At 41.9% G+C, this 25,058-nt stretch overlaps 1 protein-coding gene across 5 annotated transcripts in view; it reads right to left on the bottom strand.

Annotated features, from left to right (window-relative positions):
- The window catches only part of SMPD3 (sphingomyelin phosphodiesterase 3), a 392,437-nt gene that overhangs the window by 93,474 nt on the left and 273,905 nt on the right, over nt 1-25,058 (bottom strand). For all 5 annotated transcript variants that reach the window (XM_072117750.1, XM_072117748.1, XM_072117749.1 and 2 more), the window contains one exon: nt 16,304-16,459. In XM_072117750.1, the coding sequence (XP_071973851.1) occupies nt 16,304-16,459 (156 nt within the window). The remainder of the gene's footprint in view (nt 1-16,303; nt 16,460-25,058) is intronic.

The following is a 25,058-nucleotide window of genomic DNA, read 5'->3' as shown; positions in this document are numbered from 1 at the left end:
ATGAACCAGCTCTGTAGCCAAAAAAGTTAAAATGTCATGCCACGTGGAAGACGGCAATGCAAAAATGCTAGATTTTTTCCACATTAGGGTTTTATTTGGCAAATTTAGTAAAACGTAAGAAAAAATATTCATGTATGGCATCCCATACATGAGTTTCCTCATATGGCCTACAAAAGGGGCCAATGAGGAAACTAAAATCCTGGCAGCTGCAGGGCGCTCCTCCTCCGCCTCGCTGTGCGCCCATAAAACAAGTAGTAGTCACATGTGGGGGGGGGGGGCTCTCTGCATGCGGGAGAAATTGCAGAACAAATTGTATGGTGGATTTTTTCTTTTTATCTTTTGGAAATGTGTACATTTTAGGGCTAAATGAACGTATAACTGGCAGAATTCTAAATTTCACCTCCATTTTGATTTCATTACTATGAAGATCTCAAGGGGTTAACTATCTTCCTAAAAGCTCTTTCTGATAGCTTGAGGGGTGCACATTTGAAAATGGGTTGATACATAGGGGTTTTTTGATGCTTAATATGTAAAATTTCATCCAAACGGTATTTATCCCCAAAATAGTCAATTCTGAAAATACGGAAAAATCGCTATTCGATTTGTAAGCCATGTGCTCTCAAGATAAATTATCCAGACATTTCAAAAATTATGAAAATGTAAAGCAGACATATGGGAAACGTTATTCAGCAACTTATTTAAGTGGTAAATCTATCTGCCTGAAAACGGAATGATTTCAAATTTGACAATGGCAAATTTTTCAAAAAAATTCATCATTTTTTCTTTTTTTTGTAAATAAACGCAAAATTTATCATCCAACATTTACCACTAAAATGAAGTACAGGATGTGGGGAAGAAAAAAAATCTCAGAATCATTTTGATAAGTAACAGTGTTCAAAAGTTTTAAGCTTATAAAGCGACGCAAGTCAGAATCCAAAAAATCGGGCTGAGCCTTGAGCTTTAAACTGGCTAAGTCCTTAAGGAGTTAAGCTGGAAGAGAATCTCACTAATGGTTGGAGAGAACAAGAGTTGCTAAATGAAACCTAGTGACCTGATAACCCCCCCCCCCTCCTTTCCCATCCCCTCTCTTCTATGGGTCTCAGACCCAATGTTTGTATTGATGACCCATTGTTGGGGTTTTGTTCTTCCATAAAATTGAAAATTACTCAATGAATACAGTTTAAAAAAATAGGCCTCACTTATTCAAAGTGCAAATGCAAAAAATTTTCCCATGTTCAAGGAATACATATAAATAAGTGTCACAGGTGCTCCTGAGACCCACATCTCTGGTCGCGGGCTCACCCAGTGTGCCCCAGTGCCCAGCTGCTTTCTCTCCTAGGTGTCTCCCAGCAATCCCTGACGGATCTTTGAGCTTTATGCCGTCGAGAAAGCTTTGTCTTGTGCCTGTGATTGGATTCCCCGTTGTAACCCCGGACCTGTTCCTGTTTACGCTTCTCCGCTGCCAGCCCTGACCTTCTGCTCTGTCTCTTTTTCTGTCTTGACCTCCAGCCTTTCGCACAAAGTCACACCTGTGGAACGACCTGGTGGTGCCACGTCGCACCAAATCCAACCCACTTTGCGGCAGGCTCTGGTGAAAACCAGGTGCCACTTAGGCTTCTGGGGTAGTGAACCCCCTGGACCACAAGCCGACACCAGGGACCAGAATCTGACAGTTACCACAGAAGCCTGACAATAAATAAATTCATATGAATAAAGTGCAATCACAAATAAATATAACAGGGCCCATGGGACAAGGAGCTACCAATATTGAATAGACAAATATACAAATAGTCAGAATATAATCCTTTCTGGTGAGTGCCGCCACTATTTCTCTGGAAGTATAATCTCAGTATATTGTCTATTTTTACGTAAAGCACTACTTTATTTCATGGTATAACTATAGGTGTTAAGTAGTTAGTATACACCTGCTTATTTTTAATGGTCACTTATGTCAGGTAATATAATAATGAATGTAGATGTGTTTGTGACAATACGCACACTTACCGTAAACCATGTTATTTGAACTTCTTTATAGCGTCAAGGTACACATGCGGTAGCGAACTTTCCTCTTTTCCGGGACCTGCGCTTGTCCGGGGGCATGTCCATGGCAACCTTCCAGGTCACGTGTTTGCACTTGCTCTCATGTGTTTGCCCTGGTCTCGTGACTTCTCCTGAGATTGGGGTATGAGCTACAAGCATGTGTCATTAGTTGACAGCTGCATCTACTTAGCACACATGGTGTGCGCTTGGTTTCCAATTGGATATGAGATCCTTTTTATAGCTAATGGGACTGATTGCACATCACCCCTTGGAAGAAGGCGTGTAACACCGAAATGTATGTTGGGGAGAGGTGACTTGCAATAACCCATGGGTAAGAAGTTGCTGCCATATGTAACGGTTTTGGACTGCACTTTATATTTAAGCATCAGTTGGGTAGCTCAGTCCTGTATATATACTGAAATCTTCTCTATTCACTATTGGTAGCCCATGTCCCATGGGCTCTGTTATATGAATTTGTAATTGCACTTACACTTTATTCATATGAATTTATTTATATGTATTCCTTGAAAATGGACAATTAAATGGACATTAAGTCATCAGTTTTTGGTCAGGGTACACCTGAATGCTGTATTTCCAACCTTTTATGTGTCAGGATCGGAGATAGTGGACCACCGCAGATGATGACGTAAGCCGACACCTGGGAGTCGAGTCTAAGAGGTACCCGGTTTTCACCACAGCTGCCGCAAAGTGGGTTGGACTTGCTGTGGCGTGGTACCACAGGTGTCACTTTGTCCGGGATGGCATCCAAGGTGTAGTACAAAATCGTCAGGCAAACTCGTGGTCGGGAAAAGGCAGCACAGGATCAGAGTCAGGAACGGAACCGAGGTCACAATGGGAAATCACGATAATGGCAAAGGGCATGGAACAAAGCTTTCGCTTAGGCATAGAAGAACAAAGATCTGGCAGGGGACACAGGAGGGAGCAGGAATTTATCTTGGCGGGTGGCCAGTCAGGGACAATTATCGGCGCGCTGGCCCTTTAAATCTTACAGAGCCGGCGCATGCGTGTCCTAGGAGACCACCGCTGGAGCTGGAAGAGGTGAGTCAATGTGCAGGCAGGTAAGGCACATGGGTGCGCCTGCAACCTGGGATATGGGTCGAGGGGCACCCGTGACCTTGACTGTACCCTTCCTTTGGCCTCCCCCTCTTTTTGGACTGGAGGAACCTTTGTAGAAGAGCATGATCCAGGATGTTGTCCTCCAGGCAAAATCCATTCCAGTCGACAAGATAGAAACGTTTCCTTGAGAGGTCACATTAATGCCTCATAACAGGTATGTGCCTGGGAAGGACATAGAAGACATAAAACATAGGTAACATGCAGAGGTCGCATTAATGCCTCATAGATGCATGAGGAGGCGCAATTACCGCCCAAAATAATTGCCATGTGTAGAAGTATTACCCCCTGCGTACACAGATCTGTCATCAGGTCAGGTGGTGTAGCTCCCCAGTAAGTGCTCGCAGCCTCTACACATAGGCACTGTATTCCCGTGCTGTGTCCCATGGCTACTAGCACAGCACATGTGTGGCACCGTACCGCCACCTAGCGGCCATTGCAGATTTGTGGGCGAATGTGTGAATGAACCATTACTGCGACAAGGGTCTGATATCATCAATCCCCTGTCCATACATCCCCAAACACAGCATGCATACTGAGTGCTGTGCCAGCAGAGGGAACCGTGACATCACTGGGATTCCCAAAAAGGGTTTAGATGCAAGCAGAGAAGATGCAATGTGCATCCCCCCTGCATGTCTGTATACAGATCACTGATATGACATCCTATGGGATGTTACCATAAGATCACTGTTATATGTGATCTGTATAATAGAACAGTCCCTAAAAACACATGAAAATTCCAAACACACAAATGAAATTTAAAAAACAAACACACACACAAACATTTTTAAAAAAAAGCTTTTTCAACATAGCATCCATTTGTCCAGGAGGGAGTGGCGGCATCACCCACAGACTGGTATGGGGGGGGGGGGGGGTTTGGTGGTGTGAGTCAGTCTGACCCAGGGGGGGGGAGAGGTGGTGGCATGAGCCACAGTTTGGCTTCGGGGGGCCTTATTTACTGCATGGTGTAATGTTACTTTAACTGCCAACTACCAAGATGATTTTCTTGTTTAAATATCGTCTTTTAACATTACATATGGATTTAAGTTAGATATTTGTATTACTGAAAATTTCATACTCCTCCTCGGCTGAAAATACTCCTCAAAAATAGTAAGAGAAGAAAAATGTTAGTGTGACCTCTCGCTTCCTTCTGACCTTCTTCATATGAAGGATCTCTTTTACCTCGAAGACATCCGAAGTATCAGCTTCAGGGGCAGGAGGAGGTACTTGCCCGGAAAAGTGATTCAGGATAAGTCTCAGCAGGGAGACGTGGAAGGAATTCGAGATGTGCATGGTGGGAGGAAGGCGGAGCCAAGGGATTAATGCGCTGTAATACTTTGAATGGTCCCAGGAAACGTGGACCCAGTCTGTAAATGGGGATCTTCAACCGAACATACCTGGTGGTATGTCTCCTTTATCTCCTGGAGAGAAGATGGGAGAAGGCATGTGTTTCTTATCAGCCTGAGTTTTGGTGCGGGTGGACACCTGAGACTGACGAGTCTGTTCCCAGATGGAGTTAAAGAGAACCCGTCATGCAAAATAACCCCCCTAAACTAAATATATTTTCATAAACTGCCATTAGAGAGCATTGCCTCTATGCCTTCATTGTCCCTCTACATGCCTGTAAACCTAAGCAATGAGGTCCTAAAGCTGTATGCAAATGACCTGTGAAATGTCCAATGAAGCATTAGCATATTCAAGCTGTCCACTCTATTCATGAGTGGGAGGCACAGCCACACCCCCAGTGCTTGACTGACAGCCTGTATAATGATGTGAGGCTGTATAATGATGTGCTTCCTGGTGCTTACGCCCCCTGCAGCCTGTGTGTGCATAGAGATACAGCAGCTCCAGGCAGCCATGTTACAGCAGAACATGTCAGATTCATGTGTAGCTGATGTCTGTGTCTCTCACCTGTATATTAGGAGGATGCAGCATGTCAGCAGATGCAGCACACACACTAGCCATGCTTTACTATACATTACACACAGACATGAGCAGGGGGAGGAGAGGGGAGGGAGAACAGGAGTGACATCACTGCCTCTGACCATGTGACCAGCCTCATTTAAATAATAAAGAAAGGATGATTTTACAATGATTAATGTATGAAATGACTAGATAAAGGCTGGGATGGGATCCTTGTGAGCTGCTCCAACAGGTAGTAGTGACAGGACAAGTGACACAGACCTGATGACAGGTGTCCTTTAAGGTCTTCTACCAACTCTTCCACGGCAGGGACATCAGCAGACTTAGAGAGAGGTAGGGGTGTATGTGGATGTCTCCCTTACACAACAAAGAAAGGAGTGGCACTGGCAGACTCAGCGCCGGACCGTGGGGAGCGAGGAGACCACCTCAATGAGCAGCCAGGTTCCGGGGGCACAGTAAGGCAAAAGGGTGTGCCTGCGACCTGGGATATGGGTTGCAGGGGTACTCGTGTCCGTGACATTATGGATATTTGAGCGATTTTATTTTATTTTAACAAAGTAAACTTGATTTGTTATTTTGCGGTGGTTCCTTCTTTTTGATATCTTACAGTTGGTCTTGCGACAGGTGCCATTTTTATAGTCAGTACTTCAGACAACAATTTTTGGTTTTATACATTTATATAAATTAGAAAAATAGCGATTCCAGCACCAGAATTTCAAATATGCATAACTCACATGTTTAAAGCTAAAAACCCTTACAGGAAATCAACCAGTTAAAAAAGCAAAAAAATACCTAGAAATACTCACCTCCATTTCTGTTCATCTTGATCCCGGCCCTGTCTATCGGTAGTCTTGACACATCGGGATTACCTAGAAAAGAAAGTTGTCCAACGCTAATTATGCATACCCTCGCCAGCACCCTCTGCTGGCAGACGGAGGTGATGTCCCGTGAGAGGCATACCGACATCTCTCGTGTGCTGGCGCCTCACTGTGAGCACGGAAGAGGGAGATGCGGGGTGTGCATAATTAGTAGCCCGGAGGGCTAGACACCTTGTCCCTGCGTTCTGTGCTGCTAATTATAACATTCTTTTCTATGTGGTCCAGATGTGTCAAGCTTAGCAAAGACAGCGCCGGGATCAACATGAAGAGGAGCAGAGGTGCGTATTTCTACTTCTTTTATTTAACTGGTTGATTTCCTTTAATCATAGCTACTCAAAAACAAATTTAAAACATCATTAAACCAATAATCATTTGCAATATTATACAGGCATGGCCATAAGTTTTGAGAATGACACATATTACATTTTCACATGATCTGTTGCCCTCTGGTTTTTATGTGTGTTTGTCAGATGTTTTTATCACATACAGAAATATAAGTGCAATCATATTATGAGTAACAAAAGCTTTTATTGACACTTAGAATGAGTTAATGCAGCAAGTCAATATTTGCAGTGTTGACCCTTCTTCTTCAGGACCTCTGCAATTCTCCCTGGCATGCTCTCTATCAACCTCTGGATCAAATCCTGACCGATAGCAGTCCATTCTTGCACAATCAATGCTTGCATTTTGTCACAATTTGTTGGTTTTTGTCCGTCTCTTGATGATTGACCACAAGTTCTCAATGGGATTAAGATCTGGGGAGTTTCTTGGCCATTGACCCAAAATTTCTATGTTTTGTTCCCTGAGCCATTTAGTTATCACCTTTGCTTTATGGCAAGGTGCTCCATCATGCTAGAAAAGGCATTGTTGATCACTAAACGGCTTTTGGACGGTTGGGAGAAGTTGCCCTTGGAGGACATTCTGGTACCATTCTTTATTCATGGATGTGTTTTTAGGCAAGACTGTGAGAGAGCCGTTTCCCTTGGCTGAGAAGCAACCCCACATATGATTGGTGCAGGATGCTTTACAGTTGGCATGAGACAAGACTGGTGGTACTGGATGCAGTAGACTTTGTAAAATTAACATTTGTATCATTTTCAAAATTTATGGCCATGACTGTAGTTCTCCTACCATAACTGATTTTGTGAAAAGTACTCCCAAAATATTTAGTATAGAATAATGTACATTAGATAACATAAATGCCATGTCTGTATCAACCATTATAAAAGATGCAATGTCGTATGCATGAGCATCAATTCCTAGAAATGAAGAAAAGTTTTCTTGTAAACTTAACACATGACACGAATAAAAGCCCTTCTGTGTAAACCAGATGTTACTTTGGTTCCTGTTTATATAAACGGTGAAAAACTATGCTCCCTCTTATAGCTCTCAGTTTCGCTAAACAGACCTGGGCGCAGGTGGGAGCAGGAGCTGTGCGCAGAATTTGTGCCGCAAGAGAAGACTAAAATGTATGTCTTTACTCACAAACTTTCCAGCGATTCTAAAAGCATTTTACCCTTCAGACATCTGTAAGCTTTGCCAAAACGCTAGAGGGACAATATCAAAGAAATAAGACAAAGGGACGCGCACCATCCACATAAGGAAAAGAAATGTTACATATCTGTTGGAACTGTGCTGACCTCAAGCCTTTCTGGAACAGAGTGTTTACTACATATGATATGGCTACAGGCTGTTCAGTTGAGGCATTGGCCTAGATTGGCCTCTTGTCTATCCTCCCAGGTACCCTTAGGTGTCCGAAAAAAGACCTATTAAGATTCCTTCTAACTGCCTCTTGAGCTGTCAGATCCCCTGCTCTTCATCCCTACCTTGATTGGGTCCACGAGATCTCCATCATTTGTCGCATCCATGAACTCTCTGCTGAAGTAAATCAGACCATGGAGCAGTTCACTTGTGTATGGCAACCGTGGTTCCTCTTTAAGGCTTATGTTTTGCGTATTTGCCTGAACTTCTATGTTGTTGTTGGTGGGATGACTATTCAAGTGCAGTTTGTGTAGTGTTCCCTTCTCCTGTTGTGGTTTCCTTATTCCTTAGTCCTTTTATAGTTTACCTATCCCACCCCGTTCTTTTTTTCTATTTTACCATAGTTTTATGTGCAGAAATTTATAATGATTTGGCATTTAGTCTTGCATTACTTGAAAGGAATATGTTAATTTGTACCATCTGTTCTTTAATTTGTGGCTCCATGTTTGGTTACATATTCATTTTCCTATAAATACTGTTCTCATGCTTTTAATTGATTCTGTTTTTGGGTATTGTCCATAAACATTATTTTACAGTGTGCTCACTGTGAATGGAGGATACTCATCTGCATCTAGTCCCGGGTGCTCCTGTGACCCATGTTCCCCGTGTGCCTCTCCCCAGCAGCCTCACTTACCTAGCCACGTTCCAGCAACGGTCTCCTCGCTTCAGCATGCGCGCCAGCTGTATGAAATTTAACAACCTATAAATGCTCAACCTCTTCTTGTGACCCCTGCCGGATCTTTGTGCTTCTTTGCCTAAGAGAAACCTTTGTTCCATGCCCTTTGCATTTATCCTGATTTCTCGTTGTGACCTCGATTCCATTCCTGACTCCGATCGTGTGCTGCATGTCCTGACCAACTGCTACGCCCGGCGTTGATCCTGTGCTGCCTGTCTTGACCTCATGCCTGTTCCGACCAGAAGTTTGCCTACGCCTTGGCCGCCACTGCAGACAAAGTCGTGCCTGTGAAATGACTTGATGGTACCACTCCACAACAAGTCGCTTTGCGGTGGGCCATGGTGAAAACCGGTTACCACTTAGACTCCAGTCCCAGGTGTCGCCTTACATCATCGTCATGATTAAATTTAACTCCCCCACCTCTAGTGGGCCCTCCTAGCAGCTGTGGGCCCGGCACTTACCCGTGTATGCCGGGTGCTGGCACTGGCCCTAGGCAGGGGGCTGGCTAGCTATGTACTGGAGGGAGGCTGTGACCATTGAAGTTTCCACCTTATGTTATACTGGAGTCAATAGGTTTTCCCAGTTTTTTGTAGTAAAATTAGGTCCCTCGGCTTATAATTGTTAGCTTATACTCGAGTATATACATTAAATAATGTTTTCTTTCTCTCCTCCAACTATCAGGATAGATAATCATATGTATTTTTTATCTAAGGTAGGATGAAAAGAATATTTTTTAGCTCAGAAGTAGTCCAGTCAGATCCCTGGAAAATATTCTTTTCATCTTGTCTTTCACTTCAACAGCAGGGTTTCCTGACCTGACCGACCCGCGTGAGATCATTTAAAATAATTGAACTCTCCTCCCCATTATTAAATAGTGATGCAATTGCCATATATACTCGAGTATAAGCCGAACCGAGTATAACCTCAAAAAAAAAAAATAAATAAATGGAAAAACCTATTGACTCCAGTATAAGCCGAGGTTGGGAAATGCATTGGTCACAGCCTCCCCAGTATATAGCCTGCCAGCCCCCTGTCGTGTATAGCCTGCCAGCCCCCTGTCGTGTGTAGCCTGCCAGCCCCCTGTCGTGTATAGCCTGCCAGTCCCCTGTCGTATATAGCCTGCCAGTCCCCTGTTGACAATGTGCTTAGATTATCAAGGATAGGGTGTATCAACACTTTTATTTAGCTTCTGAACATTCTATTGTCTACAATCTACTATTATACATCTGCCACATTGAAAAAGAGATGAGACAGATGACACACTCCAGCTCTGTCATCTCACCAATAATGCACACAATTAGCTTTGCTAAAAAGACCTTATCTTGTCCTTAGCTCGTATAGTAAACTCTGCTGCTTACCGGAATGAAGTTCCTGTGTCTATAGTGTGTCTGAGCTGGTCTTGTAATGCATGGGGGAAAGGGACAGGAGGCAGAGAGCACTGCATTGTGCAGACAAGAGACGCTTTAATGAGAAGAATCCATCCATAGTCAGAATATTTACTGTCAGATCCAGGGACAACCAAAATTGTAAACATCAGAATTGATTCCTGATGTTTAACCTGCATGACAGATTCTCTTTAGCTAAATCACAAATTACAGAAATCTCTGATATAAAAACCAATTCTAACATTATTGTGAAAAGAGCAGACAAGGGTGGAGCCCCCATAGTACAGTAGTACTAGACTAAATTGTACTAAATTGTATGAAATTGTATGAAAAGTCTGTTAATGATCTACTTAATTGCACAAACACATATCTAAAATTACATAAATTTGAGGAAGCTTTTAGCGAAAGGATTAGCTATGGGATTTTTTTAATGTTTCATAGCTTAAATCAATTTTTACTTCATATTATACTAATATTTCATGGTTTACTAAAAAATCATAAATCTTTGTTCCCCCTCTATTAAGACCCAAGTATTCGTTCAGAAAATGAAAGACTCAGCAACTGTGTAGACATCCATTTTCAACCACTAGTTCACTGCATTCCTGGATATCTGAAGGACACTTCATCTGTACTTAAAGCAATGTTTGATTTTTATTGGTGCAGTGAATACATCTAGCGATTCAATCCTGGCAAAATCACTTAGATAAATACAGTGGGGGGAATTTATTTCTATGTTTGGTGTTGTTTTGACGCAGTTGTTGTGCAAATGCTGTTTTGTGACTTTCCATTGTACCAAATGAACATAAGACACTGCAAAGTCACTTTAAAATAGACCCTGCACTAGTTTTCACAATACTGAACTAAATTCATCATTGTGATTTGGCGCAAATTTTCCTTTAGGCACATGTTTTGGCACAAAATGACTTCAGTTACCCCCTGGCGCAGAAATAGGACAAAATTCTACCAAATTTATCAAGACCAATTGCTCCTTAAAGGGACATGTGCGCCAAAAAAGAACATTTTGCAACAAACGTAAAAAGAACCCCAACAATAATATGGCATAAACCAAAAAAAAAAACACAAAATACAACATATATAGACTCACTTGATAAAATTTCAGACTCATTATTTTAGCTTTATTGGGGAATATTTTGTACAAATTGAGGGAGCCCCAACGGGTTTGAATTTAGATATTATATATACTATTATGCCTGGTGGGAGGAGAACTTTAAATTTAATAATAATATTATAATTGTTTGGAAGCGGGATCATGACTCAATACAAACTTTCAACAATAAGTTTAACAATAATGATTGTAAGTTTAAATTTACTGAAGAATAATCCTCTCACTGTATTTCTTTTTTTAGATCTCATGCTGGATGGAGATATTGGGGCAGATTTACTTACCCGGTCCATTCGCGAACCAGCGGTGCCTTCTCTGCGGTGGATTCGGGTCCGGCAGGGATTCATTAAGGCAGTTCCTCTGACATCCACCAGGTGGCGCTGCTGCACTGAAGAGCATCGGAACGCACTCAAGTTCACCGGCCTATTACTAGTGAAGGTAAGTGCAAGCTCCGCAACAAATTTTTTTAAAAAAATGCGGTGGTTTTTCCCAATCCGTCGGGTTTTCGTTCGGCCACGCCCCCTGATTTCTGTCGCATGCATGCCAACGCCGATGCGCCACAATCTGATCCCGGGGCAATTCAGGGGAAATTGGTGAAAATCGGAAATATTCGGGTAACACGTCGGGAAAACGCGAATCGGGCCCTAGTAAATGACCCCCATTATTTCAGGAATGGTTCACACACTATCCATGTCATTCCTGTAGGAAAACTGTACAGAAAAAGAAGAAATTGCTCCAAAAAAGAGGTTATAAAGACTGGATGATGAAAAGAGTTGGACTTTATGTAAATAATATCACACGTAACTCCCTTGTTTTTAATCTTGTCAATTTTAGTGCATTTTGAATTTTATTTCCACTTCCAAGTACATGGCATGCAATATAAACTACCATCACTAGGAAGTGCAATTTGTTACACAGAAAACAAGCTCTCATACAGCTCTGTACATGGAAAAATAAAAAAGTTATTAAATTTTTAAATGGAAAAAGTCCATCAATGGCAAGGGGTTAAATGCACATGATATACACATGCGATCACCTCAAAATGCGATCACAGGTGGAGTATTCGGATTGCATTTCAAAACCCAACCAAAATGCCAGTTGTGAACGCGGACTTGGGCTCTGCAAACACGTCATGGCAGCTTAAAACTTTTCTGCTCTTCAAAAGCTCAATAGCGTTCTTCCCAGAAGACACCGCTGGACTGGGACCCTGGGAGGCACAGCAGGAAGCGTATGGGAAAGCTGGAGACAGGAGACACCAGGTGCATATGGGAACGCTGGAGACAGGAGACACAGAGGCGTCTGGAAACACTGGAGGAACACGGAGGTGTCTGGAAAAGCTGGAAGACAAGAGCGTCTGGGAATGCTGGTGGGCAATCACTTCAACAGGAACCGCTGTGGGAAGCGAGGTGTTCCGTTAGAATGCTGAAGATCCGGCCAGGAAGGAAGGGAGCCAGCGCTAATCAGGAGGACGCTGGCCCTTTAAAACTTGAGAAGTCCGCGCGTGCGTGCCCTAGCAGCGGGAGCGCGCGGCCTGCAGGGAAGGAGCCGTGCAGCCTACACACCAGGACCCGAAGCACAGCCAAGAGAGGTAAGTGCGGGCAGGGGGACGGGTACAGGCACGCAGCGGTGTACCCGTGATCCGTGACATGGATCGTGGGAGCACTCATGACAACTTGGGTAAGTTAAAGCGTTCTAAAGTTAATATCGTAACACATGTTGCTTTTGAAAAAGAGTCCTTGCTAATCAAACCACAAATGAACAAAATATAGTGACAATTGTAAAAACATCTGCTTAATTGTGCACAAAAATCTACATAGTTTAAATAGAGATCCAATTCCAATAATATTATTCTGGATGGGATTCAATGTGTAAACAAATAGGGCGCTAAAATAGTGAGTATAGTTTCTCCCAGTTTATAAAAAGACAAGAAACATAGTAAGAACTGGTTTACACAGAAAGCTTGTATCTGGGTCCTGGATCTGAATGCAATATGTTGGTTTGCATGTAAACTTTCTTCATTTCTAGGAATTGAGGGTCATAGCCAAGACATTGCATCTTTTAAAAAGTGAAATACAGACCATGCCATTTATGTTATATAATTCACATTGTGCTTTCCTTAATATGTTGAGAGTACTAATCGCAAAATCAATAAATACTGGAATGTTTTGTGCTTCAACACATTTCTTTGAAAATCATCTGTGAAATATTGACACTCTTTGTACATATGGAATCACAAGGGTTAAAAGACTGGAGCGTGGTGGTGAATAAGAAAAACTTTGAGAAAACATGAAGCTTTCTGGATAATGCAGCTTAATATAATCCACTTGGAATTAACTTTATTGATATATTTATTGTAAATGTATGACTTTTTTTATTGGTATAAAGCTGTATACAACCCAGGAAATGATGTTGAATAGTGCTAAAGGACTATTGGTCCAATCATGTTTTAAATAGGATTTTTTTCTGTATTAGAGTTACGGTAGCTATAATTAAGGGTATTTAAACTGAAACACATTTGCTGTTATGCAGACATTTTAAAGATGTTTAAATAAATCTTTGGATTTTATTTGAAATTCTGGTTTTGGGATAGCTGTTTTTTCCCCCAAAGCCACCGTGTTTGGGTTCCTTGAACCAGCCCGCAATAGAAGGTATTCAACTCACCGTGGACGCCTGGATTAATAAGGTGTATCCTACATTTCTCAAGCTTTGGTTGTGATCATTTTATATACATTTAAAAATGAACAATAATGTTAATTGTAAAAGCAGATTGAGAAGTAATATTTAAAAGTCTATAGGAAATTGTCATTAAAGGAAACCTACCATTTAGAATGGTAGGGGTAGGCTGTAAGTACCGAGCACCAGCTCAGGGTGAGCTGGTGCCAGTGCTTACTTTCGTTAGTGTTATAAACCACGTTTTTAACACTTTTTAAACTTTAGAGCAGAAGGGGCTATTTCCTATGGAGGCGCGCGCCGAAGCTTCTTCTGCTCTAAAGTTTAAAAAGTGTTAAAACTGCGATACCGTGGTTTATAACACTAACGAAAGTAAGTACCGGCACCAGCTCACCCTGAGCTGGTGCTCGGTACTTACAGCTTACCCCTACCATTCTAAATGGTAGGTTTCCTTTAAGTGAAAATGTGTGATCCTGATGGCATGTATCCTTTCAATGATAAAAACATTGCATACTGAACGTTAACAGAAAACAGGGTATTGCCAATTATCAGTTTCTTACACAATAGAAAAGCAAGTCATTATCATGAGGTAATTAACATATTAAAGTGACAACAAATAATGATTAAAACATATATACCTATAAAAAATTATACCTTGTGTACGGCCTGAAGGGAGGAGAATTACTCTATCTCCTATGGAGGTTCTAGAAATACAATGGAAAGGAGTCATGCTCCTCCATTTAGCCCTTGCATCATGCATTATTCATTGAACTAGCTTTCATAGAACTGTTCCTTTAACTCTTGTGATAAACTGTGTAAAGTAAATATTCATAAATATTCAGGGTTAAAGGGGTATTCTCACGAAGACAAGTTTCTTATATGTACTTATATGTATAATTCCAACCTGTCTCTATCAGTCCTGCTGTACACAATTTCAGTTGCCTCTAGACACGACCCTGTAACTTTTGACTTAGGGTCGGATGGGCGCCATCTTGGATTTCTGTGTGACAGCAGTGTTTGCTAACTTTCTGCCCTGAACCTGTAGCCATACCCCCTACATGGATCTCAGAGACACTCACTGATCACTTCCTGCCAGCATCAAACTACAAGTAGATAAGTGATCTGGGGGAAGGGGGAGCCAGGCACATTTATGTGAGATGCTACAGAGATGTAGCTGAGCTAAAAGTGTAATAGTGTAAAAGTCTGTCAGCCTCTGTGTAATATGCATCTCATGCACCTCATCAAGTCTCATTTGTCTCATCTCTCTCTCTATGTGTCAGTGTATTAGTACACTGTCAGAAGCCAGATGAAAGTGTATATACACCTTGTACCCTGATAATTTAACCACATTGTCACCCCACAGAACTAGATGGATCATAATGTAACTGCTTATAGAGTCCCCACCCACACCCTGGGATTTTGCACTGACCATCACTAAGTGATAGGAGCTAAAACAGCAATAAAATTGAGTAACCTTATAAAGTAAGGGGTTAGAATTATCTTTATTGTGTAAACATCAGTAGGGGATTGAGATGTGAGAATTTTCTTTCATGGAAAAACCCCTTTAAAATGGTAGAGAAAGGTGTAAGAAAAAAATAAAAAGCAAAGAGTACTTACTCTGCGTCGGCTCCTAGTTCCAGTGATGCTCCAGTGTCCACAAACTAATGGTAGGAGCACTGCCAGAACCAGGGGCCTGAGCAGTGTAAGCACACTCATTTTTTTTTTCCTTCGCCTGTCCCACACCCAATGGGGATTTCCAGAATTCCTGAAAAAAAACTTTAATGTTGAACTCATGTCACACCACCTTAAGGCGTGTCCATCACACAAAAATAAATAAATATAGTTACAGTACATATGTATGTGTAGCTAAATGAGACTTTTGTAGGTAATGTGTAGAGATGGTGCTCCTGTGGAGTGCGCAGTGTGTCATGAAATGTGTTGCACGTTCTTCATGAATCTGGCACCCCTCCACTGTGCACAGGAACAGCCCTTTATGTGCTAAATTTCAGTTATTATAGTGCAGCCGCGACATAAATGTGTCTAGGACACTTTATAAATACATGTGCAAGCAGTTTGCACTAAAAAGAATGTACAAAGTCAGACAAAAAACTGGCGCAGGGGCTTTAATCTGGACCAGTGTTTGGGTTAAGTGTCCATGGTTTATCATGTTTGATTTTAATGGTAGATTTCCTTCAACAAAAGCTTAGAATGAACCTGTTTCTCTTATTCCCATTGCAGTTTATATGACCAGCACACTATACAGGGGAAATTGAAAGTGGGGAATATGCTATCCATAAAACAAAAGGTCAACTACTACACAAATGGGGCCTGAAAAGCTGAAGATCAGGCAGTGACACTTACCTCAATTATAAGAATTCAACACGTACCAGGGTTATGGTGTGGATTTTGTATCTATTATTATTTGACCAACTTTTTAACTTTTACTATAGTCTGTTTTGTGGCAATAAACCCCCTTTTGTCTATTTAATGAGTTTTCCCATGAAAAAAGTTAGGCACTATCCTCAGGCTTCTTGTGATCTGTGGGGTCTCATCACTGAAATCCCTCCGAACAGCACGCTGGATAGGACCTAACTTGTTATGTGGAAAAACCCCTTTAATGATTATGTCAAAAAATTGTTACTAAAATTATCTATCTAAATATTATTTTTACATCTATTGTAATCAGCAATGTTTTGTACTTCTTAATTCCTACCTGATGAGCAGTTGTCAAAGTTGAGGTCTCCACAAAGTACATCAAAGGCCACCAGCTCCTCTGGATTTGCAGCACTGGAGGAAGAGGTAAATTTGCGAAATTCCGACATCCACTGAAGAAGCAAGTCAAGCTGTTCACATCGTATCATTGCATCCCCTAAGAAGAGAGGTAATGTTACTTCTTTTCAAGGGTAAGTATCCCACTTCCCTAACTATCATCTTTTAAATTAAGGAATAGCTTTGCTTTTCTTCTGGTTAGAAGCAGTCACCTAGTTTTGGAGGTGGTGAGACTAGTGACTGACAGCTACCTCTATGCGCAGAATGACACTGAATGTTACTTATTGAATCACCTCTATAACAAGATGAATGTCCATAATGTCAAGTGATTAAACAAAATGACACTGCAAAGAGAAAAGAGAAAATCACACATTCTAAATAAATTAGGTGAGTTGGGTGAATTGGATGCAGTCGGCCTCATATATGAAAAGTAAGCAGTTTGCCTGTGGAGTGTACAGAGTGCATCAGATTAATCAAAACAGGTGCACGGTCTTCATTAATCAGGTGCACCTTGCACTGCTCCAAAAGTGTGCACCATTTTTTTGGAGCACTTTGTCCAGGTTGCAGAACTGTGGCACATGACAATAATAAATGTTGCACAAACTAAGCACGAACACGCCCCTTCAGGTGCACATTTTTTCTGTCTTGTCGGACATAGTGCAGCCATGACAAATTACTGGTGCAGACACTTTATAAATACATGTACAAGCAGTGGGCGGCAATAGCTGGTGGGTGGGGTTTGGTGCCGGCGAGGGAGGGACTGCCGCTGGTCAGAAAATAAAAAAACCATGTACTCACCTTTCCAACACTCCTCCGAAGCTCTGCTGATGCAGTCCGGCCGGCACCAACAGCTCGGCAAGCGGCTGACGTCATAGTTTGTGAGCCGCAGGCTTTAATGGAGCTGTCCCTGCCAACTGGACTGCATCAGTGGTGCTTCGGGGGAGCATCGGAAAGGAGAGTACATAGTTTATTATATTAATATGCTGGGTGTATACACAGGAAGGGGGGGGGCAACTGGCTGGCTGTTTACACAGGAAAGGGGGGCAGCTAGCTGTATACTGAGCGGGGGGGGCAGGCTGGCTGACTGTATACAGGGGGGGGGGTCAGGCTGGCTGACTGTATAGAGGGAGGGGCAGGCTGGCTGTATACAGGAAGCGGTAGGCTGGCTGTATACAGGGAGGGCCAGGCTGGCTGACTGCATACAGGGGGGGGGGGGCAGGCTGGCTTACTGTATACAGGGGGGCAGGCTGGCTGATTGTATACAGGGGGTGGCAGGCTGGCTGACTGACTGTATACAGGGGTGGTAAGTTGGCTGACTGTATACAGGGAGGGGAAGGCTGGCTGACTGTATACAGGGAGGGGAAGGCTGGCTGACTGTATACAGGGAGGGGAAGGCTGGCTGACTGTATACAGGGGGGGCAGGCTGGCTGACTGTATACAGGGGGGGGCAGGCTGGCTGACTGCATACGAGGGGGGCAGGCTGGCTGACTGTATACAGGGGGGCAGGCTGGCTGACTGTATACAGGGTGGGAAGGCTGGCTGACTGTATACAGGGTGGGAAGGCTGGCTGACTTATACAGGGGGGGGGGCAGGCTGGCTGGCTGACTGACTGTGTACAGGGGGGGCAGGGTGGCTGACTGTATACAGGGGGGGAAGGCTGGCTGACTGTATACAGGGGGGGAAGGCTGGCTGACTGTATACAGGGGGAAGGCTGGCTGACTGTATACGGGGGGCAGGCTGGCTGACTGTATATAGGGGGGCAGGCTGGCTGACTGTATACAGGGGGGCTGGCTTACTGGCTGTATACTGAGAGGGTGGCTGGCTGAATACTGAGGGGTCTGGCTGCCTATATACTGTGGAGGGGCTGGCTATATACTGGGGGGCAGGCTAGTTATATACTGGGGAGGGGCTGGCTGGCTATATACTGGGGAGGGGCAGGCTGCCTATGTACTGGGGGACTGGCTGGCTATATACTGGGGGGTCAGGCTGGCTATATACTGGGGGGGGGTCAGGCTGGCTATATACTGGGGAGGGGCTGGCTGGCTATATATAGAGGATGGCTTCTTGGCTATATACAGAGGGGACTAGCTGTATACTGGGGAAACTGTCTGGCTATATACTGGGGGGCTGGCTGGATGTATGCAGAGGGGCTGGCTGTATACTGTGGGGAGGCTGGCTGGCTATATCAAGTTAGGGCTTGCTGGCTATATACAGGGGGTTCTGGCTGTATTCTGTGGGAAGGGGAGTGGCTGGTGGTTTTATATGGCATAGTAGTTATATTCTTGTACCTAGGGGGCACTATTATGTAGTTTTATTCTTGTACATAGGAGGGCAGTATTATAGTAGTTATATTCTTGTACATGGGGGGCAATATTATAGTAGTTATGGCAAAATAAACAAAAAAACATGTAGTGCAGGGGATCCAGCATACAGGAAAAACGTGAAAAATACTATTAAGACATAGCCAAAAATGTAATCTTCATGATTTAAAAAACACACATGAAAAATGAAAATCACATGGACACAAAAAAAATCACAAAAAGCACAAGACAAAAAAAGAAGCAGCGGTAACGCGTTTCAAACTATAGCATTTTAGTCCTCAGACATACCAGAGGGTGAGCCGTTACCCTCTTTTTTTCTTTTTTGTTCTTTTCTATTATAGTAGTTATATTCTTGTACATAACTACTACTACAAGAATATAGCTACTATGGGAAATGGGACCCTTCAGACATACTTATTGCCTGGCACAAATTAAAATCCAGGCAGGTTTGTCCAAATAAAAGTCCAAAGATTTATTTAACACAGTCCAACAAGAACTCAACAAACTTTCTTCAGCATAAAACAAAAATATAATGTCCTTAGTTTCAGGGTAGCAGTAGCCTGTTATAGTAGGCCTCAGTGATAATGAAAGATTTAAATAATTAGATTTATTTAGTCTGGAAAAGAGAAGGGGAGGACATGATTAATTTTTAAGAATAAATGAATGGTCCATACAAAAAAATATGGTGGAAAGTTTTCCGGGTTAATTGAATTCAAAAGATAAGGGGACACTGCCTGCCTGTGGAGAAAACAAAGTTAAATCAACAAAGGAGACAAGGCTTCTTTAATTTAAGAACTGTGAATTGGTGGAATAGCCGGCCTCAGGCACTAGTCACAGTATGGAGAGCAGACAGCTTCAAGAAGGACCTAGATGCCTTTTTACATCTAAATAACATTGATCGTTATTTATAATATAGAATTGTTTCCCTCACATAAGATTATAAATGTGCTATAGGTTTTTGTTATGCAGTGGAAACTACATACTGAATGAGAATGGTCTTCCATTCACCTTCTGTTCCACATAGGCTTACATAACATTGTCCCGTTTACTTTTATTAAAGTGAAAGGTTCCAACAGTACATTTTTCCTACTATAAATCATGGAAGGTTATAACAAAAAGCCCTTAATCACTTTGTGCTTCGCACCATACTAGTAGTTAGTTAGTGGTTAGAGCTCATGGTGCCAAGCCAATGCCGGTTCAGCTCCGCACTGGAGAAGAGCTAAGGTCGCACGGTTGTTCATGGTAAATGCCTGTAAGGCCCTGCTACATACAGGAACTTACAGTGTGTCGGCCTTAGTTTTAAATTAAAGAAAAAAAAACAAAAAGCCTTGTAACACATTACACTTACATATATAATAAAGAATATTGAATAAATTTACCATATTACTTAGGGTATATCGTGAACACCAAAAACAAACAAAAAAATCAATTAACTTTGATGTTTTTTTTTTACACCCACCCCAAAAAAAGTACCACTCAAAAATGCATCTCATCTAGCAAATAATAAGCCCCCCGCATGGCAAAATTGATGGAAAAACAAATATTTTATAACTCAAAAAAGTACTCAAAGTACCTCCTTCCCTTCTGAGCCTCGCTGTCTCCAAAATCAGTTGCACAACAAATTTTGAGATGGGTTTTCTCTTTTTATCATTTGTGAACATGTAAATTTTTGGGCTAAATGAATGCATTACCGCCAAAATCGGACCATCCTAAATTTCACCTCCATTTTGCAATTCTTCAATTATTACAAAGATCTCAATCTTTCTAAAACCTTTCTGATAGTTTGAGGGTTGAAGATTTGAAAATGGGGGTTTATTATATTATATATTTCGGGCACAGAGCTCAGCATAGGGAGCATGAGAGTGGCGTAGCGGAAGTGACGAGCCACGGCCACGCCCCCTTCCTTTCGGCAGTATGCTTGGTGTTCTGAGAAGCACGAGCTGAAGGTTTTTCTCCTATACTGATGACCCCTGGTGGATGTCCAGCGTATGGCACTGCTGATACTGCAAGCTCTGGCTGGCTTAGGGGGTGAGAGCGTCTGGGACAATCTCTATGCCTGAGGAGGTGGAGAGCATCTGGAGTTACAATTGCTAACCCTGCTGAAGCTTACTGTGAGTGCATTTGTCCAGTACATAAGAAAGTGAAAGTCTCTGAGCACAGGAGTGTGAGAGACCCGTGTCTGCAAGAGCGTTCAGCAGTCCTCCCTATCATTAACCCCTACGGGACTCAGCATCTTTTGGCCTAAAGGACGCGGCCCCATTTTTCAAATCTGGCCTGTGTCACTATAAGTGGTTATAGCGTGGGAACGCTATGAGATATCCAGGGGATTTTGAGATTGTTTTCTCGTGACACATTGTACTTCAAGTTAGTTTATAAATTTGGATGAAATCTTTTGCGTTTAGTTATGAAAAAAAACTAAATTTGGCAAAAATTTTGAAAAATTCTTTATTTTCAACGTTCTAAATTCTCTACTTTTGATGCAGATAGTCAAAGCACCCAAATAAATTCATAACTTACATTTCCCAAATGTCTGCTTTATGTTGGCATGGTTTTTTAAGATTCCACATATTTTACTAGAATGTTATGAGGCTCAGAATTTGGGTGCCATTTTTCACATTTTTTGTAAAATCGCCAAAACCTGTATTTAGATGAACCTGCTCAATTTCTAATTGACACTGAGAGGCCTAAATAATAGCGAGACTCATAAATTACCCCATTGTGGAAACTACACCCCTCAACGTATGAAAAACCACTTTTAAGAAGTTTGTTAACCCTTTATGTGTTTTATAGGGGTTAAAACAAAATGGAGGTGGAGTCTGCAAATTGTAATATTTTTTCACAATACACTCATTTTGGGTGGAAAATTAAACATTTATAATGGATTAAATGAAAAAAGGCTCCACAAAGTTTGATACCCAATTTCTCCCGAGTACACGGATACTCTATATATGGTGGTAACCTGCTGTATGGGCGCACGGCCGGGCATAGAAGGGAAAGAGGCGCCATCCAAATCAGATTTGCTATGTCACATTGTACAGGCTATAATTTTTTTCTTTTTTTTTATTGAGGACCTATAGGGGCTTATTTCTTTTGCCATATGAGATGCACTTTTCTAATACATAATTTTGGGGCATCTATAGCTAATTGGTGAGATTTAATTAACTCTTTGTTGGTGGAGGAAATGAAAATCATCAATTTTTAGGAAAATTTTTATGTGTTTTTTTTTTGACCGTTAACCATACCATGAAAATAGTATATTATTTTTATTCTATGGGTCGCCACGTTTATGAAAATACCTCATTTATATATATATATTTATTTAATTTTTTCCCATTTTTACTGAATAAAAAGTAATTTGGCAAAATTGTTGTTAATTTTAGCATCACCGTCTTTCATATGCATAACTTTTTTTTTTTTCACCTCACAAATCTGTTTAAGGGCTTATTTTTTGCAAGAATGATAGCTCTTTTTAGTGGTCTTATTTTAGATTGCGTAACTTTTTAAAATCACTTTTTTAGAGCATTTTTAAAGGGCATTAATAAAAAATCATCTTTATCAGAGAGAGTTTTTTTAGGTTTTTTTTACGCGGTTCACTTTGCGGATCTAATAACGATTCTGTTTTATTATACAGATTGTTACGGACGCAGGGATACCAAATATGTGGGGGTTTTGTGTATTTTATTCAATTGTACTGAATAAAAACTAATTTGGAGAAAGTCTTATTCATTTTAGCATCACCATCTTTTTATTTGCATAACTTTTTTATTTTTTGGCTGACAAATCTTGTTAGGGGCTTATTTTTTGCGAGAACAGTTGTTCGTTTTAGTGGTCTTATTTTGGAGTGCATAAAATTTTTAAATCACTTTTTAGAGCATTTTTTATAGGGTATTAAAAATTATCTTTTTTCGGAACGTTTTTTGCGTTTTTTTCCTCCGGCGTTTACCGTGCGGGTCCTGTAACAATTCTTTTTTATTATGCAGATTGTTACGGACGCGGCAATACCAAATATGCAGGTTTTTTTTGTGTTTTTATGTTTTTTATACTTTATTAAGTTTTTTTATGGGAAAGTGACATTTTAGGGTCTTATATTTTATGTATTTATTTTTATTTATTATAATGTGTAGTGTTAACTGTTTTTGCATATTTTTACTTATACATACTTGAACTTAAACCAGTGATGCTCTGATCACTGGTTTAAGTTCAATACACTGCTCTACAATACTATTTCATTGTAGAGCAGTGTAAACTGTCTGAGCAAGCTTGCGCATGCTCAGACAGTTTACAGTCAGACCCGGAAGGGGTCTGGCTGCCATGGAGACCGGGCAGCTCCGGGGCACATGCCAGTCCTCGGAGCTGCCCAGAAGAGGATCGGATCCCCCGGTAAGCGGCACGGGGGATCCGATCCACAGCAGGAACACCCTTACACGCCGCAGTCATGCTTGACCGCGGCGTGTAAGGGGTTAACACCCGCGATCGGAGTCGGCTCTGATCGCGGGTGTTACAGCGCGGTGTCAGCTGTACTAGACAGCTGACAGCCGCTGCCTCTGGTACCGGCTCTGTTCGTGAGCCGGTCCCAGAAGCTGGACGTTATACTACGTCCCGGTGCGCTAAGCATCTAGCCCCGGGGACGTAGTATAACGTTGTGGTGCGCCTAGGGGTTAAAAGTTGATTGATATCTCATTGGCCTTTGTTTACAGGCAGGACTTTGAAGTGCACTCAGTCATAGGAGCAAGCCTGTGCCCTGGAGCAGTGCTGTCTTGGATTTATGACACTGACAATTCCTGTGCAATATGATACAACAAACTGCAATACAAAGCATGTGGATGTGACTGACAGGCTTTAAGCTGAAGTTCACTAGAGAGAGGAAAAAAAAAGAGCTGTCAGCAGTTTTAAGACATATTTGGATTGTGGAATAAAGCTTGCTGGACTGTTTGGTCACGTGAGTGGGCGCCTTTGAAACTATATGTATATGCACAAAGAGCGTATGACTGTGATCATACTTGTCTGAAGAACTTAATAAGCGTAAGGCCCCTCTGAATTGGCGTACAAGCGCTGTGTAAATCTGGACGCAAGCCCCTTTTTTTGGCACTAAACATAGCGGGTGGAAAACCTGTTCCTCCTTCCACTCTGTATTTTGGGTACTGTGGGTGGTAGGGCTGAACCTCATACGTGCCTTATTTTGGGAATTTACAAAAATACTTTCTGAACCAGCAAGAAGGTTTATGTGTATGTATATATTCACTTGTCAGTTCAAGTATACAGATTATCTGTTGGGATATATTCTGGATATCTGTCCTGAACAAGTTTTTGTGTACTGGGGCGTTGATTATTTTCATCAGAGACGTTGGATGTATTGATGCATTTCTTGGGTTTATTTAAAAGATGACTCGTGGGGATAACATGCAAAAGCAAAACAACCCCCAGAAAGACAATACCCGTAAATCGGGGTCTTTTGTGACTAAGGATAAATCGCCTAAGAGCAAGCTTTCCAAGGCAGATGGAAAAGGAGATGCCAGATTAATGGAAAAATGGTGTAATGTCTCGGGGGCTACTGGGCCTGCAGAGGTGGTAGAGTGCCTGGAAGACGAAGTGGCAGGGGGGTGTAAAGACAAAGAAGAGAGCATTCCCACATCAGCTGTAGACAAAATCCTGTCAGCAATTGAAAATTGTAAAAAGTCTGTGGCAGAACTAGTGATGGAGATTGGAGGATTGAAAAATGAGAGAGCATGCCTCAGGGAAGATATGAAGGATGTGAAGGAGAGTTTGGGTAACACTGAAAAACAAGTAGGTGGAATGGAAAAATCTCTCAAATCTCTCCAGGTAGAAGTAAATGGGTTGAAGCAGGATAACCGACAGATTAAGGAAAAACTGACAGATATGGAGAATCATTCAAGAAGAGCGAATATTAAGTGTATTGGTTTCCCTGAGGGCTCCGAAGGGAAGGATGCAGTGGGATTCTTGGAGGAATGGTTTAAAAAATGTCTGGGAGAAGATTTTTTTGCATCTAAACAGTTTATAGATAGGGCACATAGAATTCCATTTAAGGCTCCTCCACCAGGATCCTCCCTAAGGCCCTTGCTTATAAAAATGGTGTCCTCAAGAGATAGGGACCGAGTGATGCAAGAGAGTAGGAAAAGTGTCGATTTAAAATGGAATAACGAAGTGATAAGACTTTACCCAGACTACGCAGTTCAAACAAGGAAAGATCGGGGCAATTTTAGAGTGTAAAAAACGACTGAGGGAAAACTGTATGCAATATGCTCTTTTGTTTCCAGCTAAACTGAGGTTGATCCACAGTGATAAAACCTACTTCTTTACTAATGCTGAGGATGCAGAGAATTGGTTGGACTCCATATTGAAACCCAAGAAAAATAAAGA

This window comes from Engystomops pustulosus, chromosome 7 (genome assembly GCF_040894005.1).
Source record: "Engystomops pustulosus chromosome 7, aEngPut4.maternal, whole genome shotgun sequence".
Lineage (NCBI taxonomy): Eukaryota > Metazoa > Chordata > Amphibia > Anura > Leptodactylidae > Engystomops > Engystomops pustulosus.
Note: the sequence above shows the minus strand (reverse complement) of the source record. Positions and strands in the feature narration are given on the sequence as shown.